Source organism: Drosophila takahashii, chromosome 2R (assembly GCF_030179915.1).
Source record: "Drosophila takahashii strain IR98-3 E-12201 chromosome 2R, DtakHiC1v2, whole genome shotgun sequence".
Classification (NCBI taxonomy): domain Eukaryota; kingdom Metazoa; phylum Arthropoda; class Insecta; order Diptera; family Drosophilidae; genus Drosophila; species Drosophila takahashii.
Window position 1 is genome coordinate 26,198,352 of NC_091679.1, and position 16,262 is coordinate 26,214,613.

The 16,262-nt window shown below is 45.4% G+C and overlaps 1 protein-coding gene across 1 annotated transcript; it reads left to right on the plus strand.

The window, feature by feature from the left end:
• The first annotated feature begins 3,383 nt into the window (after positions 1–3,383).
• LOC108068689 (uncharacterized) lies at positions 3,384–11,523 on the plus strand. The gene is made up of 7 exons (XM_070212089.1): positions 3,384–5,392; positions 5,658–5,982; positions 6,306–7,883; positions 8,038–8,257; positions 8,313–9,095; positions 9,194–10,123; positions 10,173–11,523. Exons 1-7 carry the CDS (start codon positions 3,570–3,572, stop codon positions 11,405–11,407), a joined length of 6,894 nt encoding a protein of 2,297 aa, XP_070068190.1. The 5' UTR covers positions 3,384–3,569; the 3' UTR covers positions 11,408–11,523.
• The last annotated feature ends 4,739 nt before the right edge of the window (positions 11,524–16,262 follow it).

Sequence of the window (16,262 nt, forward strand, 5' to 3'; positions counted from 1 at the left end):
ATGGAACATGGCACATGGAACATGGAAAATGGCACATGGCACATGGAACATGGAACATGGCACATGGAACATGGCACATGGAACATGGAAAATGGCACATGGCACATGGAACATGGCACATAGCACATGGAACATGGAAAATGGCACATGGCACATGGAACATGGAACATGGCACATGGAACATGGAACATGGCACATGGCACATGGCACATGGAACATGGCACATGGAACATGGAACATGGCACATGGAACATGGCACATGGCACATGGAACATGGAACATGGAACATGGAACATGGAACATGGAACATGGAACATGGAACATGGAACATGGAACATGGAACATGGAACATGGAACATGGAACATTGAACATTTAACATGGAACATGGAACATGGAACATGGAACATGGCACATGGAACATGGAACATGGCACATGGAACATGGCACATGGCACATGGCACATGGCACATGGCACATGGAACATGGAACATGGAACATGGCACATGGCACATGGAACATGGCACATGGCACATGGAACATGGCACATGGAACATGGCACATGGCACATGGCACATGGAACATGGAACATGGAACATGGAACATGGCACATGGCACATGGAACATGGCACATGGAACATGGAAAATGGCACATGGCACATGGAACATGGAACATGGCACATGGAACATGGCACATGGAACATGGAACATGGAACATGGAACATGGCACATGGCACATGGAACATGGCACATAGCACATGGAACATGGAAAATGGCACATGGCACATGGAACATGGCACATGGAACATGGAACATGGCACATGGAACATGGAACATGGAACATGGAACATGGAACATTGAAAATTTAACATGGAACATGGAACATGGCACATGGAACATGGAAAATGGCACATGGAACATGGAACATGGCACATGGCACATGGAACATGGAACATGGAACATGGAACATGGAACATGGAACATGGAACATGGCACATGGCACATGGCACATGGCACATGGCACATGGCACATGGCACATGGAACATGGCACATGGCACATGGAACATGGCACATGGAACATGGAACATGGCACATGGAACATGGAACATGGAACATGGCACATGGAACATGGCACATGGAACATGGCACATGGCACATGGAACATGGCACATGGCACATGGAACATGGAACATGGAACATGGCACATGGCACATGGCACATGGAACATGGCACATGGCACATGGCACATGGCACATGGAACATGGCACATGGCACATGGAACATGGAACATGGCACATGGAACATGGAACATGGAACATGGAACATGGCACATGGAACATGGCACATGGAACATGGAACATGGAACATGGAACATGGAACATGGAACATGGCACATGGAACATGGCACATGGCACATGGAACATGGAACATGGCACATGGCACATGGAACATGGAACATGGAACGTGGAACATGGCACATGGCACACATGGCACACATGGCACACATGGCACACATGGCACACATGGCACACATGGCACACATGGCACACATGGCACACATGGCACACATGGCACACATGGCACACATGGCACACATGGCACACATGGCACACATGGCACACATGGCACACATGGCACACATGGCACACATGGCACACATGGCACACATGGCACACATGGCACACATGGCACACATGGCACACATGGCACACATGGCACACATGGCACACATGGCACACATGGCACACATGGCACACATGGCACACATGGCACACATGGCACACATGGCACACATGGCACACATGGCACACATGGCACACATGGCACACATGGCACACATGGCACACATGGCACACATGGCACACATGGCACACATGGCACACATGGCACACATGGCACACATGGCACACATGGCACACATGGCACACATGGCACACATGGCACACATGGCACACATGGCACACATGGCACACATGGCACACATGGCACACATGGCACACATGGCACACATGGCACACATGGCACACATGGCACACATGGCACACATGGCACACATGGCACACATGGCACACATGGCACACATGGCACACATGGCACACATGGCACACATGGCACACATGGCACACATGGCACACATGGCACACATGGCACACATGGCACACATGGCACACATGGCACACATGGCACACATGGCACACATGGCACACATGGCACACATGGCACACATGGCACACATGGCACACATGGCACACATGGCACACATGGCACACATGGCACACATGGCACACATGGCACACATGGCACACATGGCACACATGGCACACATGGCACACATGGCACACATGGCACACATGGCACACATGGCACACATGGCACACATGGCACACATGGCACACATGGCACACATGGCACACATGGCACACATGGCACACATGGCACACATGGCACACATGGCACACATGGCACACATGGCACACATGGCACACATGGCACACATGGCACACATGGCACACATGGCACACATGGCACACATGGCACACATGGCACACATGGCACACATGGCACACATGGCACACATGGCACACATGGCACACATGGCACACATGGCACACATGGCACACATGGCACACATGGCACACATGGCACACATGGCACACATGGCACACATGGCACACATGGCACACATGGCACACATGGCACACATGGCACACATGGCACACATGGCACACATGGCACACATGGCACACATGGCACACATGGCACACATGGCACACATGGCACACATGGCACACATGGCACACATGGCACACATGGCACACATGGCACACATGGCACACATGGCACACATGGCACACATGGCACACATGGCACACATGGCACACATGGCACACATGGCACACATGGCACACATGGCACACATGGCACACATGGCACACATGGCACACATGGCACACATGGCACACATGGCACACATGGCACACATGGCACACATGGCACACATGGCACACATGGCACACATGGCACACATGGCACACATGGCACACATGGCACACATGGCACACATGGCACACATGGCACACATGGCACACATGGCACACATGGCACACATGGCACACATGGCACACATGGCACACATGGCACACATGGCACACATGGCACACATGGCACACATGGCACACATGGCACATGGCACATGGCACATGGCACATGGCACATGGAACATGGCACATGGAACATGGCACATGGAACATGGCACATGGCACATGGAACATGGCACATGGAACATGGCACATGGAACATGGCACATGGAACATGGCACATGGAACATGGAACATGGCACATGTTCTTACATAAATAACTCCCCAGGCAAGCTCAGATTTCCTTGTCAAGGCTTTTCCCATAACAAATATGGCACAAAAGGTGCACCCAAAATTTTCAATGAACCCACAAGCCCCAGATAAGCCCGATAAAAAAATTATCCAACAGCAAAGCAAGTCAGCACAAACATTCAGAGTCCGCTGTCCTATAAGATTACCTCCGGCGAAATAATATAATACCATAGATTTCATAATGGTTCGGAGAAGGGTTCTGACGAACTCGGCCAAGCAGGCTTCGATGAACGCCTATCAGCAGTTGTGGCAGCAACAGGAATTGGCCCGAGGGGCGTTGGTTGCCTCGATGCCGGAATATTGGCATTCCGTGTGCAACAGAATGGGTGGCGCCATGCCCCGAATGGCGGTAATTGCTCCGCCGGAAGTGAGCAGCCGGAAATTGAGTCGTCTGCGTCGTCAGCTAATGAGGGCGCCCAGTGAAACCGTTGCGATGCACAGCTTCATCCCCAATTATGGTCTCCAGCAGCATCCGCAAGTGCAATTTCAAAGAGGCTATCAGAGCACAGAAAATAGATCCTACCCGAGTCAAAGCGTTTCCAAGGCAGCTCTTTTGAAACCAGGTTGCATTCTAGCTGCCTGTCAAAACCAGTGCTTCAGAAATTTACCAGCAGCAGCAGTTGGAGTTGCACCCACGCATCCACCGCAGCAACATTTCACTCAGGGAAACCTTTTCGATTATCCTGGAGCCGTAAGTCCAATGCAATGGCAACAGCAGCAGTATCAAGTGCAGCAGCAACACAAGCAATTTCTACTGCAGCAACAACAGAAGGCAGTACCTGTCGGTATTTTGAAGAACTCTTCAAGAGTTGGGGTTGCCCAACATTTCGGAGGAGATTATCAGACCTCAAGTGCCTCAAAAACAAAAAGAGTGACGATCAAAAGCACAGCTGCTACACGTTCCGGATACCAAGAACCTATAGTGGAGCAAATAAAACTCAAGCCCGCTGTTCCGCCCAAGCCAAGTAGGAAAGTCAAGCAAAATACACTGAAGAAAGAACGACAGCAACTGCAGCAATTGCAACTGCAACATGAGCTTCTCAAACAGCATCAGTCCGTACAAAACCAAAAAGATCAACAGAAGCTACAGCTTAAAAAAGATCTACAGCAGCAACAGCTTTTGCAGCACCAAAAGGATTTAAGAAAGCAACAGCAACTAGATCAAAGTAAGAGCTTCAATTTTGGGAAACTTGCCAACCACTTTATAGAAGGCTGTAGCAGGGATTCTGATACAGAAACTTCCATGTATACGGCTGCGAATTCAGAAATAAAACCAAAGAAGCAACAAAACTTACAGCAATTAAAAAGCTCCAAGTCCAAGGGCTTTTCTTATAAAGAAAGCAAGCAGGAATCTATAAAGGAGCCCCAAGCCAAACCAGAAAAATCGGAGGTATCCAATAGAGAGGGTAAGACGTCTTCGAGGCGCTTCCTTGATCGTCAGGCCAGAAAACTTGAGTCGGAAAACGATAGCAGTACAGTAACCCTAACCGCAGAACAGAGTCGGTCAAAAACTCAATATCAAAGTCGCACTTCTCTGACCGACAAGGCCACAAACACTAAGATAGACCCTTTCGATGATCATCTTTTAAAACCTGGACCTCAGAAAGCTGAATCTGCGACCTCAGCGACAAGTAAGGGATCTAGAAAACTAAACATCAATGAGCTGTTGAGAAATGAAAAGGTCAAGGGACTGGATGGAAATCCCATGTGGCACTCGCTAATGCAACTGGTTGCCCACATGTGTGAGGCTAAGGAAACTGGTAAGTCAGATAAGGAGCAGCAGAGCAGTCGTTTGAGTGCCGGATCCGGTGTCGATGGTCTTCAGAAGCAGTACTCCGTGTATTTAATGGTTACCTCTGATGAGGAGGACGAAGACAGGACTTCCGTGAAAGCAAAAGTTGAGCATTCAAGCAGTGATCCAAAGTTGGCGAGCAATGAAGGGATTCATGGAGAAGACCAGTTCGCCAAGCTCTGTGATGATGTCTATCAAGCAGAACATCCCAAGTTAGTTAAAAGAACAAATCAGATTAGAAATCTGTAGAAATTTTAAAATTAAGGTGTCTAAAAGTATGCTTCTAAATATTTTGGTTCTGAATATACCAGTGGCGGATCCAGGACATTGTTGTGAGGGGTGATATCAGAACCATTTTTTTGTTGCATACTTTTTGATTACCAAAATTCCTTTCATTTTTACCCGAGTGGGGCGTGATATACCATTCTCCGTGGATTTATTTTATTTAAATGTACTCCATATTTGTATTTTCCCTAGGCAAGGTCGCCGTAGACGATCGAGGAAGAGATTGAATCCCCGCCTGCGTGAACTTTCCATTCCTTACCCCAGCACCCAGACTCAGCTGCCAATGAGAAGACCCCTCCACTGGCCCAAGCCTGATTACTCCAATTCCCAAGGTCGTTCGAATCGTACTCGCAACCCATCTCGTGTTCGTTCCCGATCTTCAACCAAACAGGCGGCAAAGTTGCGAAGCCAGAGATCCCTCAGCTCGGCACTTGACGAGAAACGCAGCTGGAGATTGTGGCAGGATCTTCCGATGACCGCTAGAACTCTGAATAAGGCATATAGCCGCATGCTGACTTTATAGAAAGCTAACCGAACCTGAAGATATAGAGATAAAATATTTTGTTAAATGACAAACCAATTTCAGACCATCGACGATCAACAAGGCACAGCTTTTCTCCTCTAATGATATCTACTTCATTGCGGAACAAAGCTGTGCTTAATATTTCGTCGTTGGTCTGAGAATTCTTTGCAACCTTAAATAAATGACTGCTTTTGGCTTGAATTTTCCACTACGATTTTTATGTCATATACACACATTAAATATGTCGGGGTATACATGAGTTTGTTCTTTTAAAAATTTGGCCAAATTTAATGTATTCAGTAGTGTTTTAACTGAAGGGTGACGAAACCAAGAGATCGATGGCTAATCCAAACTTACAATTTTCGAGGAAATACCTGACCATCCAAAATGATACCAAAGGATTGAGCACAAGCACCGACAGCAACGAGATTTCTTTGAAGCAAAGTGGAGGAGCTAAACTTAAAGAAAGTGTTTCGTTTACAGGCTTTGGATCTCATTTTGTTGGCTTGACCCTAATTCCGGAAAGAATAAAAAGGGTTTCTGGCGGTGATTGTGATTACAATATACTTCGCAATCCGCTAGTCGTGCGGAGTGGTGAGATTCCAGATCAGGATCAGGGAGAATGCGTTCCCAGTTGTCCATATCGAAATTATCAGGGTCAGAACAATTACCAACAGCCCGCCAATCAGAACTATCAGCGTTCTGTACCCGCACAGAATCAGAATGGATATTATGACAATAGTCAGCCCCACCAAGATTATGCATCACCAGGTAACCAATGTTATGTGCCACCGGGTAGAACGCAATCTCAGTCAAAGGATCGGAGTGGGAGTGACTGCGGTTGCGATCCACCTACGTGCAGAAGAGCTTATAGGACACCCTCTTCTCACTATATGGAGTACAGGGAGTTTCAGCAAAGTCCCAGAAAAAATCCTGCCTTAGACAGAACCCAATATGATGATTATCCCCAAGAAACTCAGAGGTCCAATCGGTTGCAGAGAAAGGTTTCCGAATGCGGATGTGAGCGTGGATCACCGCAAAGACGTCAAGTTCAGAGAACTAGTCGTTTACAAAAGAAGGTTTCCGAATGTAGCTGTGAATCTGAATCTTCGGAAGGGAAGCAGCCAGTTCAGAGGAATAATCGCTTGCAGAGAAGGTCTTCCGAATGCAGCTGTGCGGCAGGATCGTCGCCAAAAAGGCAGTCGGTTCAGAGAAGAAGCCCGCCAGATAAGAGCTATTATATGAGGAAACCCACTCAGGCGGCTCAAACTTGTTCGGTACGTTGCCATGCTCGTTCCCACGTCGTTCAGGAAACTACTCCTCCTCCACCCGCCCCAAAACGAAGATGTCCAGCTGCCACGCCCCCACCCACAAGTAAGAAACCGACGCCCAGAACTAAGTCAGCGATTTCCTCAAAAAGAGGCAATCGAAGAAAGTGTAGTGCCTGCAATCGCTGTTCCGATGACGAAAGCGGTGAACCCTCCGATTATGTCGAGGGCAGTCGTTCCCGGACTGAGGTTCTTAGGAATCCTTTGGTTCAATCACGATCCAGCTACGATAGCTATAGCGAAGAGTATCCAGTCCAGCGCAGAACACGATGCTCAAGCTGCAGAAAAACCAACCCGGAAAATCGGAGTAGCGTCCGCAAAGGTCCACCCCTCTGTTCCAACGAAACTCTGATGGAAAAACCAGTGCAGAGCTATCGCTTCAATTGCCCAGAGAATGGGAAATGTGCCTCGTGTCGAAAACTTTGCCCGAAATGTAACAAGGTGATGCCCCAAAAGCAGAAAAATGCCTCTGCCAAGAGATATGTCTCATCGGTGGCACGGAAATGCTGCCCCATGTGCGGATTACTACCCATGATGCCGAATATTTCCATTCCGGACGTTGCCAGTGTAAGAAAATTATTGGTTGATATCTTTACATATCCCTTTGTACTTTTAAAAACATTTAATTAATTTTCATGTTGTGTGGAATATTATAAACACTTGATCATCAGATCAGATACCTTGTTTTGACCTCTCGTTACACTCCTTTTTTTTCAAATAGAGCAATCGGATTTTATACAAGACACTGGGACGATGTCGACCTAGGAAAGTGCCCAAGGCTAGATACGAGTTGACCATTTGCTGTAAGAAGCGTTGCCAGGGAGGCCGGAACTCTCACTACATGACGAGCACTATTGCAACGAGTCTGAAACGAAGAGCTAAGGCGGCGATGATCGGAGGAAACCCGGTGGCGCCATCACGGATGTCGAGCCACAGACAGGGTTAGTTTATTCAAGGCATTGATAAATCCTTTTTTACATCAATATTTTTCCCCAGCTCAAAATGAGCGCAGTCATTCACAGCCAACGGGACAAACAAGAAGCCAGAGTAGATCAGGCCCATCCCATTCTGACCAAGAACGGTCTAGTCCATCAACTTCTGGCCAGCAGCGGGAAAGACCAGCAGCTACACCACAATTTAAAATGCGTTCACCTTCTGCCAACTTGGTGCAAAAGACTGAAAAAAGACAGATCGAAAGGGAAGTGAATCCTAGGACTAGAGCAGTATCTCCCATTATAGAGATCCACAGTTCCTCAGGACACCGTGAGACTTATAGAGGCACCTCGCACTCGTATTCTCATAGATCTGAACCAGAACCATCAACTTCCCATCGAACTCAACATGAACCAGCTCCATCGAATAGATCTAGACCTGATCCCCCAGAAATACCACCTGCTTACCTAGCTCCCGCCTCAATGGAACCGGAGGTATCGTCGGAGCCCATTCGTCGGGGAGCTTCCTACTTGGGCACCGAGGTGAATCCCTTTTACAGAGGTAGTTTCCTTAGAGTGCGTTGCTCGAGGGACTCTTCCGAGAATCGCCTGAGTCCCATTCACCAACGAGGGGAAAAGATCGTGGATATGCCTAAACCGCGAAAAGTTGCCGGAATGGGTTTACCCCTAAAGTATACTAGATTAAGTCAACTGCAAGCCTGGGTCTTCGGTGATCCCTTCGTCAAGGGTAACGACCATTTGGGAACCTGGAGTTGGCGCCAGATTTTTGGACGCAACAAGAAGCGTTCAGCTGCCAAGAGTAATCCCGCCAAGACAATAGAAGCCAACACATAGGCCACGAGTCACAAGTTTAAATCGAAACTTTTTTAAAAATGAAACATTTTTTTAACAAAAAAATTATGAACCACTGCCGGAGATCAGAGCAGCAGAAAAGAAATGGAGCGGGTCGCGAGAGCCAAACGGAATTTTCGCAGGATAGTCACAACGATGTGTGCCCAAAGCCACGTCCAGTAGTTACACAAAAATCGTGTCCTGGCAGCCAGAATGCCCCGGAGAATATGTTCGTCCTGAAGAACTGCGATAGGTGTCAGGACTATACGGTGCAGCCGTGCAACAAGGGTTGCGAGTGCCCAAAGAGGGGAACCCAATGCGACGGTCAGTGCGATATTTCGGATCATGAGAAGTCACAAGTACAGTCCCAGGAGAGCTTTCCAGAAGCGGTGACACCCAGGACCAAAACTTCACTTGACCATGCCTTATCCTATCGCAGAATGGGTGGCAACTGTCCCATTTGCCAGCTTTGCGGACAAGAGGAGATCCGTCAGCCGGGTCAGAGTATGTGCCCGAATTGCAATGAAAAGATCCAGGCAGCCGTGGGTAATTACTATGTTCAGTGCCAGGGACAATGTCAACAGGGGACAGGTCAACCATGTCCTTACCGACAGGATCAGGCACAGACAAGGGCACAAGCACAACAGCCTCCTCCCGGACACTGGCAACAGCTAAACGGAAATCCATATGACGCCCAACAACAGCAACAGCAACTGGGTGACCAACCCTTCAATATCATTGTCCTGCAAGATTGCAATAATCATGCGCTAATCGACCAATTAACAACGGCAATCAATCGCGGTGGAGGTCAAATGCATACGCCAACTCAAAACAACAACTACCGAAACAGCTATTCCAACCAACCGCATAACTTTCAGAACAATCCACTAACTGGATATCTGGACTACGAATACCTGGATCTGAATCGCAAAGGTTATGGATACGAAAACGAAAGGGAGGAGAGGTACGACTATGGATATGACACGGGTCCTTGGCCAGTGGATCCCTATTTTGGTAGGGATAGTATGTAGATATATATTTATTTATAATTTATTCTAGCTCTTTTTTCTAGGCTACGAAGAGGAAAGATATCCCCATTCCAGCTCATGCAACAGCTACGACTGTCCCGCCAAAAATGATCTCTATCCAAAAGAGGATCCCTGGCGAAGAGATCAGACCTACGAAGAGAATCTATCGCCAATGAATAATGAACATTCCAATAGTAGCAACTGCAACTGCAAATGCTGCAAAGGTGGCGACACCAAGGATAAGCTGGCCCAGCTAATTGCCCAGGCACTTGAGATCTTCATCAGTAGCAATCAATGCAAGCAGGAAAAGGACCAGGATCAGGAGCAGCATCAAAGAATAGAACAAAAGGGTAAAAACCAGAAAAAGCGCGTTAGAAGAAATAGGAGTGCAGATCGCAAGAGCACAAATGTAAAGTTAGATAGCCTTTGGGGGACCTCAAAAAGCAGTAGAGCTAGACTCACTGCGTTAGCCACTCCCGTTTCCCAGAATAGACCGCCAAATGACCTTTTGGGAACCACCAAGAGCAGCAGAGCGAAAATGAGTACCGAGTCCAGTCTCCCATCCCTAAATCCCATCTCCAAGGACTCCTCGATGATTTCCAGCGTCGATGTAGCCAATGTGGGATCCCGCTACAAGGAAGTCTCGAATCGAAATGAAAAGCCTAACTTCTTTCTGCCCAACTGCGAGGAACATCGCTGCAAGAACGACTGCCAGGGGATTTGTTCGCGGAAACCCCATGACTGCGACAAAGGCTGCAAGTCCATTTGCCGGGGAGCCTGCTCCAAATCCGGAGGTGGCGATGGACGAAGTCGCAGCAGGGCAGCCGGTAAGAAAAATCGACCCCAACAGCGGCATGCACGCTGTCAACAGTGCAACCAGGGTGAAGGTCGCCAGTGGCAGGAGGTGGGTGGCTCGACGGACTGTCCCGGTGGCACGAATACCGGCGGCGTCAGTGGTGCCCCAGGATGTGCTGGCTGTGGAGGAGGAAAGGATAGAAATTTAGGCGGTGGCAAGAATCGAAACACAGGCGGTGGCAAGAACACCCTTTTAGGGCTCAGTCCCATCGCCCACTATCGTCCCGGAATGCTAAAGTTTCCCGTAAATTACCTCCTGGCAGGCACGAATTGCCGACGAAGTCTCGTTCGCACTGCCGCCGGCGTAACTTTGCACCAGAAGCCCTACGTGGACATGGCCGAGGCGAAGGATCTTCCCGAATTTCCGTGTCGCAAGAAAAGTAGCAGTCCCGACTGTCGAACGCCCGCCAAGAAGTGGCTCTGATTTTCGGAACGCGTCTCCGAGAGTTATGCATTATACAGTATCGAAGACCCACCAGGGTTTCCTTCGATCCATATAATGCATAAGTTTCCATTGGCGCTTAGTGGTTTATGGTTTTAGTTTTCCAAATTCGCAAGTATCCCTTTCAGTATTTATCATGTGCAATAAACCAGTCAATATTCAACCCCAAAATTCTTAGTTTTTCTTATAAAACGTATTATAATCCTACTCCAACTTGTATATTAAGATCTTTATTAATTTTAATTTTACAGGATGGGTTACAAGTTTTTGAAATATTTATTAGTTTTGTGGTGCATTAAATATTTATCTGTCCTCGAATTCAAAACCCTGCCTGTATGATAATCCGTTTATTTATATGTTTCTCTCGTTTGCAACAATCCAGCAAATTTCCAAATAATTTCCGGATCTTCCGGCTTCCGTCTTCCTTCCTTCCGTCCGTCCGTCCGTCGTTGGCACTGTCGCTTCCGCTTCCTGTGGCCCAGATTAACCGCTTAGGGCGGTGCAAATCAAAAGACGTGGACAGCAATGAACCGGGACAAACAATTAACGCCGCAGGCGTTTCCTCATCGCCACCGACCAAAAGTCACTAATCACCGGCAATATTTTGGGAGTAGAATACTGAATACCTGAGCGGGACGTGAACGGACAATGGGTCCAGAATCAAATTGAGCCTGCTGCACCAGCTTCCTGCGCTGCATTTCACACTGCCCCGAAATGAGAAACTAATTTGGTTTCCCCGCTGCGTTTGCCTTGCCACATGTCCTGCGGAGAGGATGTCGGGATGGGTACACTCTAAAGAAAACGAACCAGTAAGAAAATATTTAAGATGATCTTCCGAATGATCTGTGCGATATTTTGTGGTGCCCTCTTTTCAAATAATTAAAAAGAATAGAAGTAAATAAAATGTGTATTTTTTATAAAGCAAGCCTTACTTATGATTCGATCTCCCAAGGTCTTTTAAATTTTAAGCAAATTATTTTCCAGGTGGAAAGACTGTGAAAATGTAAACAAAATTATTAGTGACCTAGTTTGTATAAACCATATTAGCTTATACTTATCTTAAGATATCCTCATCCTAAAATACAGATCCCATAATATTTTCGATTTCTGAAACACTTTTTTATATTCTTGGGCTCATTTTCCAGGACATGCAGATTGTTTTTCGTATTCGATTTAAAATATCTTTTGAACATTTGTTACTGTACTTGGCTCGAATTACAAATTTCGGTTGACTCTTTTATTTTCATAACATATAACATACAAAGCTACGATATGGTTGATCACAGTGTATAAATGTTAATTGCAACGCATCGCATTCTACGCACTTTTCCTCGCTCAGCAGGACATCCTTTTCCTTGTTATTGTTGTTTGACAACATTTGTTTTTACAATTCCCTGCGTTCCACGTCCTTCTCCGCCCTTCCCTTCCCCAGCTCCTGTTTTGTGTACAGAGAACGCGCCTTCCCTGCTCGATTCCCGTTTCCGCTCAGGAGAAGCCTTAATTTCTTCTCTGCCCCTCACTCTCGACTTCGAGCAACAGATGATTCCAGGTTTCGAGCTCCTGCAGGAGGACCGACCTAATCCCATGTGTTGTTTGGCGAACGGGATGCGGGACATCAGGCATTTGGGCAGGAAATGCAATTGTCTAGGCTCAAATATTTGGCAAATGCGCCGAGCCATTCATTCAGCGGATGCACGTATTTATGAGTTGTCGATTGCTATCCTTCCATTGTTCTGTTTGTCTTTGGCAAACTGAATCCGTTAGTTCTCTTTAGATTACAATTTCGTTTGGCATAGTGTGTGTTGGTCTAGATTTTTAATATTTATTTATGTATCTATCAACAAAGTTACTTTTAAATTACTAACTTGATTAAAGGTTATTTTTAAAGCTAATCTAATTTTTCTTTTTATTTAACAAAAGGATTTCTCAGATATTCAGTTAAAATTGAAAATATAATATAAATCATACAATAAATGTTAGTTATAATTTTATTTCCAAATTTTCTACTACCTACTAATACATTATTATGATTAAGTGCTAATATAAATCTCAATTAAGTATCTAGTCAATTATAAGTATTTATCTAGTTTAACCTTTCCGTAGGTTAATACTTCCCTAAGACCTTGATAGCTTCCCTACCTACGAACATAAGTACATCCTACTTCCCGTCGAGGCTATCCGCCTACAATAGTGATCGGATTGGATCTGTGTAAGTGGTTTAACTAACAATGAACCGTCGCCTCATTAGAGATTTCCCTTCGGAGACAATCCGCTGAGCTTTCCTCACCAGTTTTCTGCTGTTTATTGCTGTTCTATGCGTGGATTGTTCTGGGGCATGTTATTGTGGGTTTTTCGTTAGTTTACTGCCCGGTGGGTTGGACCACAAACCATTTACGTGACACGTTTTGTAAGTTCCCATTGTCGACAGTGGTGTTGTTGCCGTTAATCAGATTCACGGCGCATTTCTTCACCGCCGTTCTTTTTATTTACTTTCATTGTTATCATTTGAAAATGCCTTAATCCGAATTTATGAAACGAAAGCGGAAGTCGGCTGCGGCTTGTTGCCCTATTGTCTGCGGTGTTCGGTGCTCGTTTCCCAGCTCCCGGTGATATACCCATCAGATCTTGCCTTGGAATCTCTTCTATGCACTCGAGAAAATGCGGGTTAAAGCTCAACATAGAAATAATAAAGTCTTTTTTTCCTACTTTTCTCTACTAAAGTTAAAGCGCTCTGTTAAGTTATCATAATTTATTTAACGTATGATTAATTTAAGATAGCACTTAAATACAGTTGATTAATAACCCAAGATTAATTTTAATGAGTTGTTCCGACATTTTTAAAGGAAATTTAAATTTTTTTAAAACGTAAGAATTTAAGATTAATTTTAATAGATTTTTTCGAACTATTTCTTAAAAATGTCTGTAACTAAAAAAAATAACGAAATTCGGGGCAATATATTTAATAATAGTTATTTCCAGTGCATTATTTCTGGCCGACTGTGTGGCATTTTCGTTGCGATGTTTGTGTCTGCCTGTTTCTTTACGAGCGCGTCTTATTTTTCCAGCTTTTTTATTTACGGTTACTTGATTTGGTTTTATTCTTATTCTTCTGATTGATTCGAACGTTTTCGTAATAAGATTTCAGTTTGAAACTTGAGAAAACCGGGAAAACCCAAGTAAAACCGGGGAAAACATGACAGCTGCTACGCCTGCCGGCAGAATTCTCCGAAAGAAAATGCTGAAAACTTTATGACTGAAGATGCCACACAATCTGTTTATTGATTTATAGTCTGGGGAAAGTGCCAATAAAACGCCGAGCACGAACTGGAGGCTGTGTAGGATTATTTATCCGGAGGGGAAATCCCTCTATGCGATCGTTAAAATTACTATCCTATTCTACACTCGCTGCATCTATGTTCTGTATATTTTTGTAGACCTTTAATGACTGTGGACTGGAGCCCTAGATGGAGCTGAGGAAATTTCCGAAAATATATATGGCTCGTAAATCGTTTAGTTCGGGGGTGGCTTATCTCTATAAATAGCTGGCGACACCCCGAATATTGGATGGATATTTTTGGGAATTTGATATATTTCCTCGGCACACGCTCCCCATTCCCAAACCCAATCCCGTTTTCGATCCCCATACAGCTGCCAGATGTACATTGTACATACATAAGTGTAAATTAACTATCGTGCCTGATCGTGTTCGGGGGTTTAACTTCCTTTGCCGGCAATTTATGCGCAAACACAATCCGGACCCGGGCACGTAATTGAAAATCAACAAAGCTAAGCAAATATCCAGGCATTCCTTTGGGCAATTATCAGCCGGACACACAGAAATTACCTCACAGAGTCACGTACGTGCGCCTAAGTAAACATCCTTTTCATCCTCTCCTTCCACCGTATAAATATTTCTTTTTGGCAACTTTCATTGCACATCCTGTCCAAGGCGATTCTTATCGTTTCGAGATACCCGTCCCTAATGCGTAGATTCAAATTCCGATTCCTGGCCAGACAACAGGGGAAAAACGTTGCAATTGGATGCAAGGCAGCTGTTTTGGCTTGGGCTTGGGTTCGTATGTGGACAGGATGGGCCGGGGATTAACCTTAAGTGCACTGGAAAAATCCTTGCATAATTCTGGATATACATACATATGTACATTTGTGATTAAATATCTAATAATAATGTAGATATCTCGACAGATAATCAGGTTTTTTTAAGAAAGGGAAAACTTGAAGATTTCTTAAAATTGAATATGTATATTCTCATAAAACACGAATGTACTTATTATTTAATATAAAAATCATTCTACTTTAAAAAGTAATAGCCTATTGAATTTTTTTATTAATAATTTGCTTTATTTTTATGATTTACAGGCACATAGTTTTAAGACTATAAAAACTTATTAACTTACTTTAGTTTTAACATTTTGTCTACACAATTCAATGGGATAACTAAAATCCCAGATTTTTAATTATTTAATGATCTTTAAGGACTAATGCTCTAATTTCCTCTGCATTAGTATGTATACAAATGTGAATTTATTTTTCTCCGTGTGTTTATCTGAGTTCGTCCTTCGCATCGCAATTAGAAATGATTAGAGCGACGCCGCAATCAATTAAGGAAAATGGTACCTACTCAATTTATTTGCCCGGCGATCGACAACTGCTGATAAACAAGCCATTAGATGCACTTGAGATCGCAACAGGACACCGCTTCAAAGAGGAGGTGCAGCATCTGCGCTGCAATTCGAGTGCATCTGATCCTCCATCCGCACCTTATTTAGGGCGTACGCGTGCCCGTGGGCGGGGGCGTGGTCCTGCAACTGCTGATAAA

What these genes read in the sequence shown, in the direction of transcription:
- LOC108068689 (XM_070212089.1), top strand. Translation starts at nt 3,570, where the DNA reads ATGGTTCGGAGAAGGGTTCTGACGAACTCGGCCAAGCAGGCTTCGATG. An exon ending in CATATAGCCGCATGCTGACT is followed by an intron (nt 5,983 to 6,305) that starts TTATAGAAAGCT and finishes TTTTAACTGAAG; the next exon opens with GGTGACGAAACCAAGAGATC. An exon ending in CGCCAAGACAATAGAAGCCA is followed by an intron (nt 9,096 to 9,193) that starts ACACATAGGCCA and finishes GGAGATCAGAGC; the next exon opens with AGCAGAAAAGAAATGGAGCG.